The sequence below is a fragment of the Hordeum vulgare genome, chromosome 7H (genome assembly GCF_904849725.1).
Source record: "Hordeum vulgare subsp. vulgare chromosome 7H, MorexV3_pseudomolecules_assembly, whole genome shotgun sequence".
Lineage (NCBI taxonomy): Eukaryota > Viridiplantae > Streptophyta > Magnoliopsida > Poales > Poaceae > Hordeum > Hordeum vulgare.
Window position 1 is genome coordinate 583,550,428 of NC_058524.1, and position 18,547 is coordinate 583,568,974.

Here is an 18,547-nt window from a genome sequence, read left to right on the forward strand (position 1 = left end):
GGTGATCTTCACCAATTCCCTATTTTGCCTTTGTCTTGGCTACTGTCACATGCTTGGGAAAGATCTATATTCATATATCAACTTGGGGATGAGTACTTATGCTTTATTATTGTTGAATTTACCCTTGAGGTAAAAGGTTGGGAGGCAAAACTATAAGCCCCTATCTTCCTCTGTGTCGAGCTGAAACTTTGATACCATGAGTACCACGTGAGTTGTAACAATTGTGGAAAATAAAAGAGATGATTGAGTATGTGGGTTTGCTTTACAAGGTCTTATTTGACTCTTTCTGATGTTATGATAAATTGCAATTGCTTCAATGACTATGGACTGTTGTTGGCTACTTCTTGGTAAGGTTTTTTGCTTCATACTTTGCCTTGTGAAGGAATTGTTACTTTCCCATAAGAATCTTTATGATGTATTGTTGTTCTATGTGTGATCATGATGCCCTCATGTTCGTATTATGTTTTATCGACACCTTCATCCCTAAACATGTGGACATGTTTATGGAACTTGGTTTTCGCTTGAGGACAAGCGAGGTCTAAGCTTGGAGGAGTTGATACGTCCATTTTGCATCATGCTTTCATGTTGATATTTATCGCTTTATGGGCTGTTATATTACCTTGTGGTACCATACTTATGCCTTTTCTCTCTTATTTTGCAAGGTTTATTTGAAGAGGGAGAATACCGGCAGCTGGAATTCTGGAATGGAAAAGGAGCAAGTCTGAGTTCTCTATTCTGCACAACTCCAAACGCCTTGAAAATCAACGTGGAATTTTTTGGGAATATATAAAAAATACTGGGCGAAAGAAGTACCAGAGGGGAGCTACCAGGGCCCCACAAGCCTGGTAGCCACCACCCCTTGGTGGCGGCTACAGGGCTTGTGGGCTCCTTGACGGCCCACTGGCCCCCTCTTTTGCTATATGAAGGGTTTCATTCCAGAACAAAAATCAAGGAGGAGCTTTTTCGTGGATTCTCCGCCGCCACGAGGCGGAACTTGAGCAGATCCAATCTAGAGCTCCGACAGGACGATCCTGTCGGGGAAACTTCCCTCCCGGAGGGGGAAATCGTCGCCTTCATCATCACCAACACTCCTCTCGTCAGAGGGGAGGCATGTTCATCAACATCTTCATCAGCACCATCTCCTCTCCAATCCCTAGTGCATCTCTTGTAACAAATCTCCGTCTAGCGACTCCGATTGGTACTTGTAAGGCTGCTAGTAGTGTTGATTACTCTTTGTAGTTGATGCTAGTTGGATTACTTGGTGGAAGAGTTTATGTTCAGATCCTTGATGCTATTCATTATACCTCTGATCATGATTATGATTATCCTTTGTGAGTAGTTACTTTTGTTCCTGAGGACATGGGATAAGTCATTCTGATAATAGTCATGTGAATTTGGTATTCGTTCGGTATTTTGATATGTTGTATGTTGTTTTTCCTCTAGTGGTGTTATGTGAACGTCGACTACGTAACACTTCACCATATTTGGGCCTAGAGGAAGGCATTGGGGAGTAGTAAGTAGATGATGGGTTGCTACAGTGACAGAAGCTTAAACCCCACCCTATGTGTTGCTTCGTAAGGGGCTGATTTGGATCCACTAGTTTAATGCTATGGTTAGACGTTGTCTTAATTCTTCTTTCGTAGTTGCGTATGCTTGCGAGAGGGGTTAATCATAAGTAGGATGCTTGTCCAAGTAAGGGCAGTAACCAAGCGCCGGTCCACCCACATATCAAACTATCAAAGTAACGAACGCGAATCATATGAACATGATGAAATTAGCATGACAGAAATTCCCGTGTGTCCTCGGGAGCGTTTTTCCTCCTATAAGACTTTGTTCAGGCTTGTCCCTTGCTACAAAAGGGATTGGGCCACTTGCTGCAACGTTGCTACTACTTGTTACTTGTTACTTTTCGCTTGCTACGTTTCACCTCGCTACACCATCACTTGTTACCGCTACTTTCAGTGCTTGCAGTTATTACCTTGCTGAAAACTGTTTATGAGAGCCTTCTGCTCCTCGTTGGGTTCGACACTCTTACTTATCGAAAGGACTACGATTGATCCCCTGTACTTGTGGGTCATCAGATCACATTCGACAAAGTCCTGGAACTCCTTAGTAGGGATCAATGGAAGGTCAAGTTGAACAAGTGTGAATTTGGTCAGCAGCAACTGTTCTACTTGGGCCATAACATCAGCGATCAAGGAGTAGCAATAGAGCCTAGCAAGATTGTGGCAGTCCAAGCATGGGCAACGCCTCAGGACATAAAGGATGTGAGGCGCTTCCTAGGACTGACCGCTTACTATTGTCGGTTCGTCCGCAATTTTGGCATCATCGCGCGGCTCTTATTTAATCTATTGAAGAAGGGACGACGCTTTTTCTGGACAGATAACACAGAGCAGGCCTTCCGGATTCTAAAACAGCATTTGACCACAACCCCAGTCCTTGCTCTACCGGATTTCAACCGAACATTCACCATCGAGGCCGATGCATGCGACAAAGGCATCAGAGTTGTGTTGCAACAAGATGGCCATCCAATTGCATTCATGAGCCAAAGCCTGAGCCCAAGGTACCAGGGCCTTTCAACCTATGAAAAGGAATACCTCGCCATTGTAGTTGTTGTCGATCAATGGCGTCCTTATTTGCAGCACAACAAGTTCATAATCGATACAGATCAAAAGAGTTTGATCCACCTAGAGGAGCAATAACTGACCACACCCTGGGAGCAATGGGCCTTCACTAAGCTCCTGGGTCTCCGCTACAAAATTAGGTACAAGAAGGGAACCGAGAACATTGCAACCGATGCCCTATCACGTGCCCTTGCTGAAGCTACAGTATTCCTGGTTACATCTTGTCAGCCGAGCTGGCTTGAGGATGTGACCGCAAGCTATAACAGAAACTCTCAGGCGCAAAATTACTAGAACAACTAGCTATTCGGGATGATCCTAAATGACGCTTCACACTATAAAATGGCATCTTGCGGTTCCGTGGACGAATCTGGCTGGGAGGATCTACTTCTCTCCAACATAAAATCATGGCAGCCTTCCATGATAGCCCAATGGCAGGACATTCGGGAGTCCCAGCAACATTTCGGAGCATCAAAAGACTCTTCGCCTGGCCCAATATGAAGCCGCAGATACTGCACTACATTCGATGCTGCCATATCTGCCAACAAACCAAGCCGGGCCGTGCAGCTGCACTGGACTCTTGGTACCGCTCCCAATGCCAACCCAACCTTGGGAGATGATAACAATGGATTTTGTTGACGGGTTGCCACAATGAGGGAAGTTCAACTGCTTATGGGTTGTGGTGGATAAACGCACTAAGTTTGCGCACTTCCTTCCCCTAGCTCACCCAAATACAACTTCCAAGGTGGCCTTGCTGTACATGAACAACATCTACATAATCCATGGGTTCCTTGGCTCCATTGTCTCCGAATGTGACCCAGTGTTCACAGGCCTATTTTGGTGGGAGTTGTTCAAGTACGCTCGCACTGTGCTACGGATGAGCACAACAAACCACCCTCAGAAAGACGGACCGACTGAGCGGGTGAACCAGTGCGTGGAGACATACCTGAGGTGCTTTGTGCATGCCTTCCCACGCCGATGGAGCTACTGGATACCATTGGCACAATTCTAGTACAACTCCACTCATCATTCCAGCATCGGCATGTCACCATTCAAAGCTATGTTCGGCCACGAACCACGACATTGGGGCATAACTACAACCAGCACCTGCACGGTGCCAACACTGCGGTCCTCATTAGATAAACGAGCAGTGGTCCAAGATCTCTTACAGCAAGACCTCAACAAAGCCAACCAACGCATGAAGTCACAAGCGGATAAGCGTAGGTCGCCACGAACCTTCCAAGTCGGTGAATCAGTCTTCCTCAAGATGCAACCATACATCCAAACGTCGATTGCACGGCGAGCGAACCACAAGCTTGCTTTCAAGTTTTTCGGCCCGTTTCCTATCATAGCTAAGATCAATGAAGTTGCCTTCAAACTGGACCTGCCGCCACACTCCCAGATTCACCCGGCCTTCCACGTCTTGCAGCTGCGCCACTGTTTAACACCGGGTACGACATCTTCCCCCACTCTTCCTGATCAAACTGATGTACCACCCGTCCTAGTTGCAGTTCTTCGACACCGCTCGCGCAAGAAGAACGACTCCATGACCGAGCGGGTGCTTATCTGCTAGTCCAACCTAGACACCATTGGCGATACCTGGGAGGACAAGGTGGCACTTCAAGCCCGATTTCCAGGAGCTAAGGCTTGGGGACAAGCCTCATCCCAAGGAGGAGGGGATGTCAGCACCCCCGACACGAGCATCAGCTGCAATGACGGCCTCTCCTCTGGCCCAACGACCCACGAGGGACCGAAGGCTCAACCCACGCGTCACCGGGCCAGTGTGGACAACATGAGCCTTTCCCCTCTAGCTATTAAAGGCAGCGACGCGCGACTGTAGAGGATCCAGAGGATCAAGACCCGCGGCGAATAGAACCCTAGAACCATTCCTCTTGTGTATCTCGATTGTAACCGAATCCCCACCTAGTTCATTTAATCGGAGCTACCTATACCTACTCTTGCACAATCGTCAAAGCAGGACTTGTGATTTTTTTCCACTTTCCTGATCTGGTACCCAACAATGCTTCAGTCGCATTTGTATGCCCCTGAATGTTTACCTGGATTCTCTTTTACCCTTTATTTAGTTATTGTGATGGCATCCTTGGCTCCTTATCATCTACTCATATGAAATCGTTCGCTTACCCTGCTTAGCTGACAAAACCTTGCGAGTATGCAGTATGTTTCATATGCTTAGTTCGTGAGCACTTTGTGGATTTAAGACTTTGTTCTTGAACTATTTTATTAATACAGCTATATGCATCGATTGATGCAGAGGCCGGGGCGGTGTTTCTCCTTTTCCAAAAAAATGCATTATGTTTCATCACTACAAGCCTTGCTAAGCTATTAAATCCCTGACCAAATTAGGTACGAGGGAAATGTTAAAAAATGTCTTAGAGCTCATGCTCATGTACAGTGTTATGGGGAATTGTTATGGAGTATGCCATTTGTCTTTACATTTTTAGTTGTTAATGTGTGATGTGTAATACTATCTGTCTACACCAGATCATTGACTTACAACTACTACCTCTGTCCCAAAATATAACACGTTTTTGCAGTTCAAATTGAAGTGCAAAAACGTCTTATATTTTGGTATGGAGGGAGTATAAATGAGGAAAGAGTATCATGCAGATATCAACAGTTGATGGAAACCGATGAAAACCACATGAAAATGATGTTTTCAAGTTTCGATAAAATCTCAAAAAACGTGGGATGTTAAGAAGGTGATTCATGGAGAATTTCAGGTTCAAATACAGTACATGACGTGAGCTATGAAAAAGAGAAATTTAGCATTGATCACGGGATGTTTTGTGAATAGTGACGTTACTATTCGGCACTATTCAAATGGTGAATTTTTTTTCATAGCTCACATCCCATAATGTGTTATTACTTTAAATTTCACATGACAATAGAGCATCATACCCTTAATAGCCCACCAAAAATTTCAGAATTTTCTGAAAGTTTCAAACATGGTTTTCATGAAGTTTTTGTTTTAAATAATCGTTTCCATATGATATACTTAACTGGGTGATATACAGTGTTATGGAGAATTGTTATGGATTCCTCGCTTCTTCAAGAGGCTAGTTGTTTTTATATATGTCATTTGTATTTACATTTTTGGTTGTTAATGTGTGATGTGTAATACTATGTGTCTAACCCAGATCCTTGACCTACAACTACTATCTCCGTACCAAAATATAAGACGTTTTTGCAGTTTAAATTGAAGTGCAAAAACGTCTTATATTTTCATATGGAGGGAGTATAAAGGAGGAAAGAATATTCGATGGAAACCAGATAAAACCACATGAATACGATGTTTTGAAGTTTTAAAAAGATAATTAAAAAATACGACATGTTAAGAAGGTGATTCATGAAAAAAATAAGGTTCAAATACATTACAGGCTGTGAGCTATGAAAAAGACAAAATCAGCATTGATCACGGGAATAATGACGTTACTATTCGGCACTATTCAAATGGTGATTTTTTTTTTTCATAGCTTACATCCCGTAATGTCTTATTACTTAAAATCTCACATGGCAATAGAACATCATACCCTTAATACCTCACAAATATTTAAGATATTTTTAGAAGTTTCAGACGTGGTTTTCACGAAGTTTTCATATGATATTCTCGCATAAAAGAGAGGCCACGCCATGCAAATAATACCCCGTTCATCTGGTGCATGTGGCGTAACGGGCCATCTAGTTATATTCTAACAATAGGGTCCTGTTTCCACTTGTCAGCAAGTAAGCACTGACGAACTTTCTCCACACCCGCCGGCTCTCCGCCGGCGCAAACCCGTCGGAATAGAAAACATATGACGGCCGGCCGGCAACTCAGAGAGAGCGAGATGGCACAACTGGTTCCAATCATCCCCGGCCACTAAACTAATCACACGGTTTAACCCGGTTAGACCAAAGACAAGACGCCAACAGCAGAACCAAGTCCAAGTCCCAGCAATCCAATAGGAATCTCCGGAGCTCCATATATCGCCACACACACGGCCACGCACCACCTGGCCGCCCCCACTCCAAGCTCCAAGTCGCAGCTCACCCGCCATTGCAGCACGCGCGCGCTCGAATACACACACAAATATATACATAGCACCGGTGCAAGGTCCGATCAGCCATGGTGGCGTCCACTGCGGCACCGGCGTCGTCCTCTGCAGCAGCAGTAGCACCGGCGTGCCGCGGCATGGCGCCCGCCGGCATTCCAACGATCGACATGTCGGCGCCGGCGGGGCGGGCGGAGATGTCCCGCCAGATGGTGGAGGCGTTCGCCGAGCGCGGCTTCTTCAAGGCGGTCAACCACGGCGTGCCGCCGCGGGCGTCCGCCCGGCTGGACGCGGCCAGCGCGGCCTTCTTCGCGCGGCCGGCGGAGGAGAAGCAGGAGGCCGGGCCGCCGGACCCGCTGGGCTACGGCAGCCGGAGCATCGGCTCCCACGGCGACGTCGGGGAGCTGGAGTACCTGATCCTCCACACGGACCCCGAGGTGGTGGCGCGCAAGGCCAGGGCCGTCGACAGGGACGACCCTTCACGATTCAGGTATGGCCCGTATGGGCGTGCATGCAGTGTCCCTTTCGCACATGAACATGAATGAGTAAACTTGTATATTCATTATTTGTTTGTTCTCGCAAGCGGCATATTGTTTTGTTGCTATTGCTTAAATAAATACCAAGAAAGAAATAGCATGCCATGACAAAATAGGGCAGCCCATAAAATCCGCTATGACGAAGCTATATACAGTATATATAAAGGGAGTGTCTAGTTCTCAGTTCGCTCAGTCAAGTAATATAGTACTCCCTTCCAAAATTTTTGTCTTAGGTTTGTCTATAAATAATTACCTAAAAATACTAAGACGTAATTAGATACATTCATATCTAAACAAATCTAAGACATTAATTTTGAGACGGAGGAAGTATGCAAAAAGAAAAAAAGTTGAAAAAATTTATTTGCACGAATCTTAATGCAAAACCAACGGTAACAAACGATTGTACAATGATTTTATTTAACAGACATTGCTCAGAACACTACATCACACAAGTTTTTTTCAGTGCTTAATACTTCAGATACTGTTGCTATGTCACCCTGCTATTGCATATGATGATATGTATCTCATGTTTTGGCCAGATCTTCATTATATATGTATTTCACCACATCCGAATCTCTCCATGGCTGAGCGAAATACTTCCGTTGTTTTGAGAAATGACTTACTGTCTAGTCATATCTTAGACCTTTTTTTTCACAAGAGAAACTTTTAGAACTCTAACCATTTATAGATGTAACATGAGAGTAATGTCGTTTGACATGTCCTGCAAGTAATTTCACATTTTGAAGTAGCATATACGTACAAAAAAAGAAGTCAAAAACACATGACACCATGTCAAAATTTATAACATCCACTATGTACGAATAGATATTGTAGTTTGCTAAATGATGTACATTGAAGTTAACCGTGCCATCATACCAATGAGACTTGTCATGGTGGATGCTATCACAGATTAGAATCATCATATAATTTATTTATTTTTGAAAAGGAGGATGTACCCCTGGTCTCTGCATCCAGCCATGATCATGCATATAATAACAATGTATGATGTTGCATAGTCTCATTTCTTGGATGTTTTGTATGACCTGCACTAGGACCTTATTTCATGATATGATACCAGTACCCTCTCTTTTTCCTCAATTAATAGTATGACATATGAGCACTATGCCTAGTTGACATTGCACGAGTCAAGATGATACTCAATTGTCATACCCCACCGTGAGAGGTCTAAGTCATGCTTATATACAAATATATAGTACTTAATGCACATGTGATTTTTGTACACGACGCCAAGTTGATTGGGAGAAGGGTGCTATTTTTCCATGTTTCTCATACTTACTGGAACTTTTATGGAAGTACTTTATAGTTATTCCATATTTTTACTTAGTGTTCTAATTAGTTCAAACTATCTATGCATGGGAAGCTCAAAGGACACAATTGTTTCTCTTTGCAATCCTTTGTACTTCCTTTATTCCTAAATATAAGTCTTTTAGAGATTTCATTACAGACTACATACAGATGCATGTAGACATAGTTTATAATGTAGATATAAAAACTTACATATACTCCCTCCGTCCGGAATTACTAGTCACACAATGAATTAAAATAGATGTACCTAGAACTAAAATACATCTAGATACATCCATTTCTACGACAAGTATTTCCGGACAGAGGGAGTATGTGTTTTGACTATTTGAAGTCAACAGATGCATGTGCACTCAACTAACTCTCAAATCGACCATGTTTTGACATAAAACAACCTCATGATTGATGATCCATACTATTTTTAACAGTTGCATGGTCATACGCTCAGGATCAATTTACATTTTCTAGCACATTATCGACCCTAGCCTGTTAGGACCTTGAAGGGATCTGAGGTAATTTATCTTTTTTTTTTTGCTCGCATGTTTTGGAAACAATTGAATGATTAAAACGAGGACATTGTAGTACATCTTAAACCAGTAGTGATAATACTACTATCAATGTTGACATTGCACCTTGGCCCCTAGGATATAACAAACTTGACTGAGAAGCTTGTGTCACGGACAACTTTACAATGAACTCTATCCAAAATGCAAATCAATAGAGAAGTTGAGACGCCGATCACCATCTTTGAAGGCACAACAGAATACTCGTTTAAAAGACAAGCAGTGTGACGGATTTTAGGCCCACTTCTTTTGACGATTTCTCCAATAAGCCGCCCCTCCCGAGCTGGGAGACCCTGTTCGACGCTTCATGTGACAATAGGCACTATAAGACTAGTGACAATGTGAAGTAACATAGAATAGTAACATACATATGTCACTAGTCTAAGTTACTACCTTCATATCTGATAGTAAAATAGAGGTAGTAACATTGAGCCTTTCATTTATTAGCCTATAGACTCATCCTGCCTCGGTATCCGCTATGTTACTCCTAGTACGAGTAACATGCTAAGTTACTTAATTTCTCTCTCTTTTTATTAATTAGTTGTCACATCATATTTTTTGCTTATGTGGCATCTATGTTACTACCTATGTTATTTCCATTGTAGGTAGTCTAAGGGTAGCACACATAGTGTGCACGTCAAGGACCAATAGGGCTTCATTCGGCCGCTCATCCTCGTTGGGTCGTTGAGTCGCCTTGACTAGCTCGCTTTGTCCCCTTCGACAACGAAAAAGTCAACAACAAGTGGTTTAGGAAAAAATAATCAACTTTGATATTTTATAGATAAATAAAAATATGTACAATCTAAACTTGCACATTTTAGAAATTTCATGAGTTTAAACAATATTCATGAATCTGAAAAGATAATCATGGTTTTATAAAAATATTGATTCTTTAAAAAATATTTGTTCATAAATTTATAAAGCTCATGAATTTGAAAATTTAGAAATAAATATAAAATTATTCACAATTTTATTAAATAAAAAATAATCATGAAGGTTCCCAAAACTGCAAAAGAAAAACTCAATACGTTCATATGGACCGGAGTGTTCATTCCAATGGAATATTCGCCAAATAGGGTTTTGCCTAGCTTCTCAAATAATAAGTGGTCGTCGAAATCACTAATCAGGGAGTCCTCTTTTCAAAGATCACTTCTACCTTTTCAGATTGCGACAAGTAGCGCGCTGTATGTGTACCACTTGTCGCAACCTGAGAGTTTTTTCTTTTTTTTTAGATTCGCATTTTTAAAACGTTTTATCTCCTAAATCATGCGTCTCAATTTCAAACCGTTTTCTTCGTTCGATTTCTCACATCTAGATCTTTAAAACTTCCATGTTGATAGGTTTTGACGAACAATTTTTTCACGAAAAGACCGTACCACTGGCGATACAAAAAACCAGAAAACGCCTTTTTTCGCTTTTTTTTCTTTTCGAGAGGCACGGCCGTGCTTCACACAAATCAAAACCGTGCCTCTGATGAAAAAAATGTGTTTCCCCCTTTGCGAGTGGCATGAGCGTGCCTCTCACAAACGTGAAACCGTGCCTCTCGCGGAAGCAAAACCGTGTCTCTCAAAAAAAAATAGAAAACATGTTTTTTTTCCTTTCCGAGAGGCATGGCCGTGCCTCTCATGGAAGCTAAACCGTGCCTCTCACTGAAGCAAAACTGTGCCTCTAAAAAAACATGTTCTTTTTCATTTTCGAGAGGCACGGCCGTAACTCTCGCGAAGGCAAAACCATGCCTCTCGCGAAAGCAAAACCGTCCCTCTCACAAAAAAACAAAAATCGCATTTTTTTGCAAAAAAAAATTGAATTGTTTTTTGTCAGAAAGCTAAGAAAGACCGGTGAAAAACCAAAACACCAAAAATCAGAAAAAACCAATCTAAATAGCCGAAAACGCGTTCGGAAAAATAAAAATAAATAAATCCAAAGAAAGCACTCAGAACACAACACGTGATGGTGGCTAAGAACGCGCCAACTGACGACGCACGGAAGTACTCGCTGAAAGACTCCCGAAGAAGCGCTCGCTAACTAGTGACTCGCCTAGTCGTCCCTTCCAATTTGTTCAGAAGCCCAAACAAATTAGGTGCAGGGTGAGTTTGGGAGAGCCTTAATCACCGATCATGTGCGACAAATAGCCGCGGTGCTTCTTTGCAGCAAGCACAGTTGGCCTGGCCCAACAAGCATTCTATGTAGCGATCCTGTTACCTTGTAGCTTCACAATATATTGAAGTGGGTACACTGTAGAAACCAGGTATTTTTATTTCGAAAAAATGTTCTATTTTTTTTTAAAATATTTTCAGAAAATGTTCACAAATTTCCAAAACAGTTCGAAATTCTCAGTAATTGTTGTTAAATATTTAACTTCGATTCCCAATTTACATTTTTAATTATTAAACCCTTTTCAAAGTCCTGATTTTTTAAAACTTCATGTACATTTTAAATTTGTAAAAAAATGCAAGTGTCAAATCAGTTTTGAAAACCAGAATTGTTTTAATTACGTGAATATCTTTAAATTATATGAACATTTTTATAATAAAGTTGGAACTATTTTGTAATACACCTTACCATATTGAAGATTTTTATAATATACTAAACATTTTTATAATACATACTGACCAATATAATAATATAGTATGAACCTTTTTATAATGCATGATGAAGTTTCTAAAATATATAATGATTCTTTTTCTAATATGGGATTGCATATTTGATAATACACGATGATTTTTTTTAAATACGTATTGATCAATTTTAGAATACATTTTGAATATTATTATGAGAGAAACCAAAATAAAATAAATGAACAGTTTTATATTTTTTTGCCAAATGTTTTGAAAGAGAAAAACGAAACAGGAACAGTAGAAGAAACAAAAATGAATAATAAACTGAAAAAGAGTTTGTGGGCCGATCCGCCGAGAGGAGCCTTCAACGAAAGCTCGTTTATTTGCCGTACATGGTCGGCGAATTCAAGCAAGTTTGAAAGGGGACGAAGAGCCCGTCAAGAAAGAAAGGGTATGTTGTCACCTGAACATTTCGAGTGGAGATGTGATGGCCTTCAACATTAATTCAAAGTCTCGAGGAATAAATATCTCTCACTCCATGGAACTTTTTGTCAATAGATAAGGTCATTCCTCCAAAACAGAACATGTCCGAAGCAATCCTTACCAACCAATATTGCTTCTTCTTGCAAACCAACCTATTGTTAGATGGTTAGAGAAACAGTAATATTCTAATGCCATCAAGATTTAAGTCCTGCTGTTTGTCTTATTTTAAAAAATTTCCAACGATACGTTTTCGATGTGAGGAAACGTTAATATTGTTTCTTCATACACCGGTCAACATGCAAAACAGTGAAACATGTACTAGTACGTTGAAAACAATCTGGCTTAACATTTTTTTTTTCCAGTGAGGCGGTGAACGAGTACGTGCAGGCAGTGAGGCACCTCGCCTGCCGGATCCTTGACATGCTGGGCGAAGGCCTGGGCCTCCGGGACCCTGCGTCCTTGAGCAGGCTCATCACCACCACGGACGGCGACTCCCTCGTCCGGATCAACCACTACCCAGCTTCGGCCGCCGGCGATGGCGGGGTGAAAGCCGCGAGTTCCGTCGGGTTCGGGGAGCACACCGACCCACAGATCCTCAGCGTCCTCCGTGCCAACGACGTCGATGGCCTGCAGGTGCTCCTGCCGGACGGCCGCGGCGAGGACGCCTGGGTGCAGGTTCCGGCTGACCCTGCCGCCTTCTTCATCAACGTCGGTGACCTTCTTCAGGTGATCGGCAGTTCCAGCACTATCCGAACCAACACTTTTTTCCCCGTTGTACTCTGGGTCTCTGGCAGCAAATTAAACCCACATGTTACAAGGTTATGTTGAGCTGGGCATGAATTGTTCCCTCTGTGTTTTGCAGGCTTTGACGAACGGGAAGCTGGTGAGCATCCGGCATAGGGTGATGGCCAGCAGCAGCAAGCCAAGGCTGTCAGCTATCTACTTCGCCGCGCCGGCGTTGCACGAGCGCATCTCGGCGTTCCCGGAGACGGTGACCGCCGCCGCGCCGCGCCGGTACCGGCCATTCACATGGGCGGAGTACAAAAAGACGATGTACACGCTTCGTCTGAGCCACAACCGCCTCGACCTCTTCGCAGTCGTCGGTGATTCTGGTGAAGACAAGCCTCGGATATAGTAGTAGATATCATTGTGTTGTGCACAAATGTCGAGTTGTATATATGAACTGCAGATTTATTGGTGCTGTTATCCTCAAATTAGTGTGTGATTATTACTTATCATGTAACGTAAGGCAGCGTTGTGCAGATGTAATTGTGTAGTACTAGTTCAGTTGTAATTGTGTAGTAGTCTACGAGAATATTCTTTAGAGAAAAGTATAGTCTTGATCCCAAGATTTTTTAGTAGACATTCGGTCCATCAAGTCTCAAAATCCGATAATTTTGGTCCAAAACCAGATTTCGAGCATGCTCACCAGGTTTGACCATGTTTGACCGGATTTGATGACGTTGACCGGGTTTGATGGATGAACAGTAAATTCAAACAAAAATAGCAACCGTTATGCTTGGGTGCGCTAGGTGCATGTAAATTTTTGTGGCCAAATAATAGCTAATGGTTTCTAGGAAAAAAAATTGGCTGCCAAAATTTTATTTTTGCCACAAGCGCTTGGAATGTCAAAACACCACACCGTCTTTCACTGTTCATCGGTCAAACCTAGGACATGTGGTCAAACCCGGTCAAACATGCTGACAATCTGGTTTTGGATCAAACTTACCCGGTTTTACGACTTGAAGGACCAAATGTATACAAGAAATCGTAAGGGACTAAGTCTATACTTTTGGAAAACTTAAGGGACCAAAATCATAAAAAAAATTCTACTATTTACCTTGTATATGCATTGGGTAGTTTTCTCTTTATCCTTGTATATGCGCAGTGATTTAATGCATCACGAAATCCAAACATGCGTACAAGTTAGTACTTCCTTTTAGGATTTTTCTTTGAGAATCTCTTGGGATTATATTGAGATAATTGCAGGGCACTACCACACTTGGGCACGTCGTAACGCCTGTCAGCCCGTATTGCAACAATTAGTCTCTGAAATGGTACTGACATGCAAATTTTTTGACTCTTGGTACCTATCCGTTATGACGTACCCAAGTATGGTAGTGCCCTGCAATTATCTCGATTATATTAGAGCTTGCTATAGAATTGAGTAAGCGGAACTTAGAGCGAACCTATCTGGCCTGTATATCGTTATCACTCTTGACATGGCATCATTTTGGAAACTAATTGTTCTTTTGTGGCTTCTATTTTTGGAAGAGAGTGTTTTGATAGGTCATCCCTTGTGGACCTAAAGAAGGAGGCAGTCGATGTCTCGAAGCTGCCGGTAAACTTAGATATATCAAGATCAACAGGAGGGCTAATATGGTGGCTCACGAGATTAAAAAGTTTAATTTTCATAATAGGTCTGATGGAATTATTTTTTATTTCTATTTCACCATGCGTGACAAGTTTTGTAATGAATGATTGTACAACCATTTTATAAGTTAACTAATACATGATGCGGTTTCTCGAAGAAAAACTAGGAAAATAATGAGACGATCCCTATAACGGGGAAGGAGGGAGTAATAACTTGTAGGTAATGATGTTAATTGTTTACTCATTTTTTCTATGGTGGAAGTATTGGCGTTAAACCAAACTAGCAAAAGATCCGAGCGTTGTATTTGGAAGAAAAAAAAAATCATAATCTCTGAGGGCCATTATCATATTCTGCTGCATCACCGAGATACACTATCACTCTCAATTTCTAAAGGCATGAACATTTTTTAAACTCGTGCACATATTGGAAGCCGTGAACATTATTCAAATTCATGAACATTCATACAAATTTCCAAACATTTTTTTTAAAATTAAGAAAAAATTTCTAATCCATGAACATTTAATACTATTTACAAACATAAAAAAATGTGAACACTTTTAAACAATTTTCATGAATCGAAAAGCATTTTTTCGAGAATTGGTGGAACAATATTTGAAATTCACTAACATTTTTCTGATTTAATAAATATTTTGGTATTTCGTTTGGTGAATAATATTTTGAATGCATGATCACTTTTTGAATTAGCGATTATTTTATGAATGAAGAAACTATTTTGTTAGTTGCGAACAAGTTTTGAATTTTTAGGATATCTTTCCTTTAATGAACATTTATTGAATTGGTGAAATTTTGTTCGATTTCATTAACATTGTTTAATATACAACCTTTTAAAACTGAAGAACCTTTTAAAAACTCGATAGAAACAATTATAAATTTTGCATGTTTCAAAACTTAAACTTGAACTGTAAACTCTAAGCCCTAAAGAACTACGCCCGGAACCCTAAAATCCTAAGAGCATGAGAAATTTGGTAAAACTTTGTAAAAAACAATGTTACGATTATCAAGTTTCAATATTTGAAACTTATTTTTTTAGAAGTTGTTGAAATGTATTCAAAACTGATCTTGTTTGATTTTTCCTCGTCACGATGAATACAAATATGCAAATGAAATTTAATTTGGATTTTTGATTAAAAAATGTAGTAAATTGAAATTAGAAGATGAAATAAAAATGATATGGAGGTGGGATGAAAGGCTCATGCAACTCGGAGCTGGATCCTCTAACATTGGAAGGGAAGTCAGAGAAGCTACAGTAACCCGACTTCCCTTCATTCTAAGCCTATGAAGAGTGTTCGTTTCAATTTTTAAAAGACTGGATTCAATTTCTAAAATATCAATATCAATTTTATGACATACAAATTTCAGTCCTGAAAGACTCATTTCAATTTTTTTTTAAAGTCATTTCATTTTTTGAAAGAACTATTTCAATTTCATAAGCTCCTTGACTTTTCTTCTCTGTTTTGCATAAGAAAAAACACTATAGCTCCCTAACTTTCCTTGGAACATGTTAGAGAGGATCCGGCTCCATGTAACTCAGGAAAGCATGCATGCATGCATGGGACCCTCCAACATTTAATTAATGGTTAAGACATGTAGATAAAGAATGGATCTCCATACAAAAATGGATGGCTGAGACATGGACATGACCCAAAAATGCTGCACCTAGAATGCTACGTAAACTTACGCACCTTCCTTTCTCCACTAATCAAACTCCCCCCTTGATTTTTAGGGGGTCCCGTGCGGGCCTAATGACTAATGATAGCCCTCCAAGTCAGCCTCTACGTAACTTTGCGTAGATAAATTACGTAGACTTAGCATTGCTGGGACATGACTTATTGGAGAATCTCTCTTGTCATTTATATTTATTCCTAGTGATACATAAATGCTTCTAAGCATCATTTGCAAATTGGTTGAGGAAAATCCTCAGGTTACGACCGGACGAACCGCTGTCGGCGATTGCTTGCCGCAACTTTGCCTTCCATGCCGCCGAGCTTGCCCGTATGGCCGCGCCCTCCTCCGTGTCACCCATGATCATTTCTAGGCACCTCGCGAGCTCCTCTGCGACCAGAAGCCTATCAACGTCGGTGGCGGCGCGCACGCCGACGCCCCACTGGACGACCAGGCGCGCGTTGGTGTCCTGGTCGGACCACTGCGGCACGGCGACGACCGGCGCGCCGCACGCCACGGCCTCCAGCGTGGAGTTCCAGCCGCAGTGGGTGACGAAGCACCCGACGGCCGGATGCGACAGCACCCGCACCTGGTCGCACCACCCAACCACCATGCCCCGCACGTCGCCGGCGGCGTCAAAGCCATCGTCTCTGTTGTTGTTCCGCACCACCCACAGGTACGGCTGGCCGCTCGCGGCGAGGCCTCGCCTCAGCTCGTCCTTCTGCCGCTTGCTCACCGCCGACATGCTCCCGAACGACACGTACGCCACCGACCGTGCTGGCTTTGTGTCCAGCCACTCCATGTACCCTTGTTCGTCGTGTTCAAAGAGGTCGCCTACGGCGGCGGCGGCGGCGGTGCCACTGCTCGTGCCGCCCTCGCCCTCCGTGAAGAGCGACACCACGGCTGGCCCGACGGGGAACACGTCCAGTTCAGGAACGGACGCGAGAGCACCGGACTCTAATTCTTCGACGGTGTTCACGAGCACCATGGCTCGCCTGCTTCCTCCAGCGCCGCTGCCGCCACTGCCGACGTCCAGGTCCAGCTGCTGGAACGTCCTGCGGATGCCTCCGAACGCCGCGGCCAACCTTCCGTCCGTAAGGTTGGTGAAGAAGCTCGGGAGGTCACGGATCTCCATGGGCGGGAGGAACGGCATAGAGACCGTGAACCCCGGCTCGGCAGCATGCTCCGTCACGGTCCTCTCGTACCCATGGAAGTAGTGGTAGTACACGGCCAGCATGGTGGCCGGCTGGATCCAGTAGAGCGCGCGGGGCAGGCCGCGTTCACGGGCGACCTCGGCGGCCCACCACATGAGCATGGCGTAGACCACGCACGTGACGGGTCGGCCCCGAGCCGCGAGGCGGTCGAGCACCGCGGAGAAGGTCTCGCGGCCGACGCGGCCGAACGCCTCCGCGTACCTCTCCGCCTCGTCCCCATCACCGGCGAAGAGGCTGAAGCCGTGGTCGTAGCCGTCCGAGTACGGGACGTAGGAGATGGCGCCGTCGTGGACCTCATCGTCGGGGGACGCCAGCGAGGGGAACATGCGCCTGTGCGCGGACACGGCGGCCGAGAGCGTGACCCGCGCGCCCGGCGTGGCCCGCGCGAGGCGCTCCGCCAGAGCGCGCGCCGGGTTGATGTGGCCCTGGCCCGGGAACGCCACCACCAGGAAGTGCTGCGGCGCCATGGAATGGAAGGCGTACGATGGATGAACGAACGCCGCAGACTTCGATCGTCGTCTTCAACCTAGCTAGCTGTATCGCCTACAAGAGCTGGCTGGTCGAAGCACGCATGCACTCGCTAGAGTTTATAATGGAGTGACGCATGGGTTGGTTTGGCGCGGGGCGGCCGTCTCACGTCAGGTGTTCTGGGTAGGATTGACACGGCGCGCTTCTATACTGCACGGTGTAATTACACAATGATGTCATCGCTTGCGTTGGATGGGTACACTTCACCTGCCCCGGCCAGAAACACGAGACGCTGCGTAAGAACAACTTGACGATCATTTTATCAGCTGCCATTTGCTTGGGGTTGCGTGAACAAAACGAATGATCCAACATGTTGATTCATATCCAATAATATTAAAGCGGACGTTGATGTCCGTCGAGCCGATCCAAATATTCATTTACCCGCTTGAATAAGGATCATCGTGTTTTTCTACTGACGAGATCGTTAGATGTCAAAATAAGAAGACTAAAAGAAGGAAAATTCACTTTGGCTTATACTAGTAAAAATGCCCATGCGGTGCATGAGGAGAAAAAAGAGCATCGCATTCCGAAGCCTATAACACGAGTAATTGTTTGATTTATGATCCATATTAACAATTCTCAACATGAAGAATTATGTTGTCGGCCTTGCCA

At 43.4% G+C, this 18,547-nt stretch overlaps 2 protein-coding genes across 2 annotated transcripts; one reads left to right on the plus strand and one right to left on the minus strand.

Annotated features, from left to right (window-relative positions):
* Positions 1-6,747: 6,747 nt before the first annotated feature.
* LOC123409385 (gibberellin 2-beta-dioxygenase 2-like) lies at positions 6,748-13,344 on the plus strand. The gene is made up of 3 exons (XM_045102308.1): positions 6,748-7,163; positions 12,499-12,862; positions 12,999-13,344. Exons 1-3 carry the CDS (start codon positions 6,748-6,750, stop codon positions 13,269-13,271), a joined length of 1,053 nt encoding a protein of 350 aa, XP_044958243.1. The 3' UTR covers positions 13,272-13,344.
* Positions 13,345-16,096: 2,752 nt separating this feature from the next.
* On the minus strand, positions 16,097-18,033 carry LOC123411079 (cyanidin 3-O-rutinoside 5-O-glucosyltransferase-like). Its single transcript, XM_045103999.1, has one exon. The coding sequence runs from the start codon at positions 17,872-17,874 to the stop codon at positions 16,414-16,416; it is 1,461 nt and encodes a 486-aa protein (XP_044959934.1). The 5' UTR covers positions 17,875-18,033; the 3' UTR covers positions 16,097-16,413.
* Positions 18,034-18,547: the final 514 nt, after the last annotated feature.

Coding starts and splice junctions, on each gene's coding strand:
- LOC123409385 (XM_045102308.1), top strand. CDS start 6,748: ATGGTGGCGTCCACTGCGGCACCGGCGTCGTCCTCTGCAGCAGCAGTA. Junction 7,164..12,498: donor GACGACCCTTCACGATTCAG/GTATGGCCCGTA, acceptor TTTTTTTTCCAG/TGAGGCGGTGAACGAGTACG. Junction 12,863..12,998: donor ACGTCGGTGACCTTCTTCAG/GTGATCGGCAGT, acceptor TGTGTTTTGCAG/GCTTTGACGAACGGGAAGCT.
- LOC123411079 (XM_045103999.1), bottom strand. CDS start 17,874: ATGGCGCCGCAGCACTTCCTGGTGGTGGCGTTCCCGGGCCAGGGCCAC.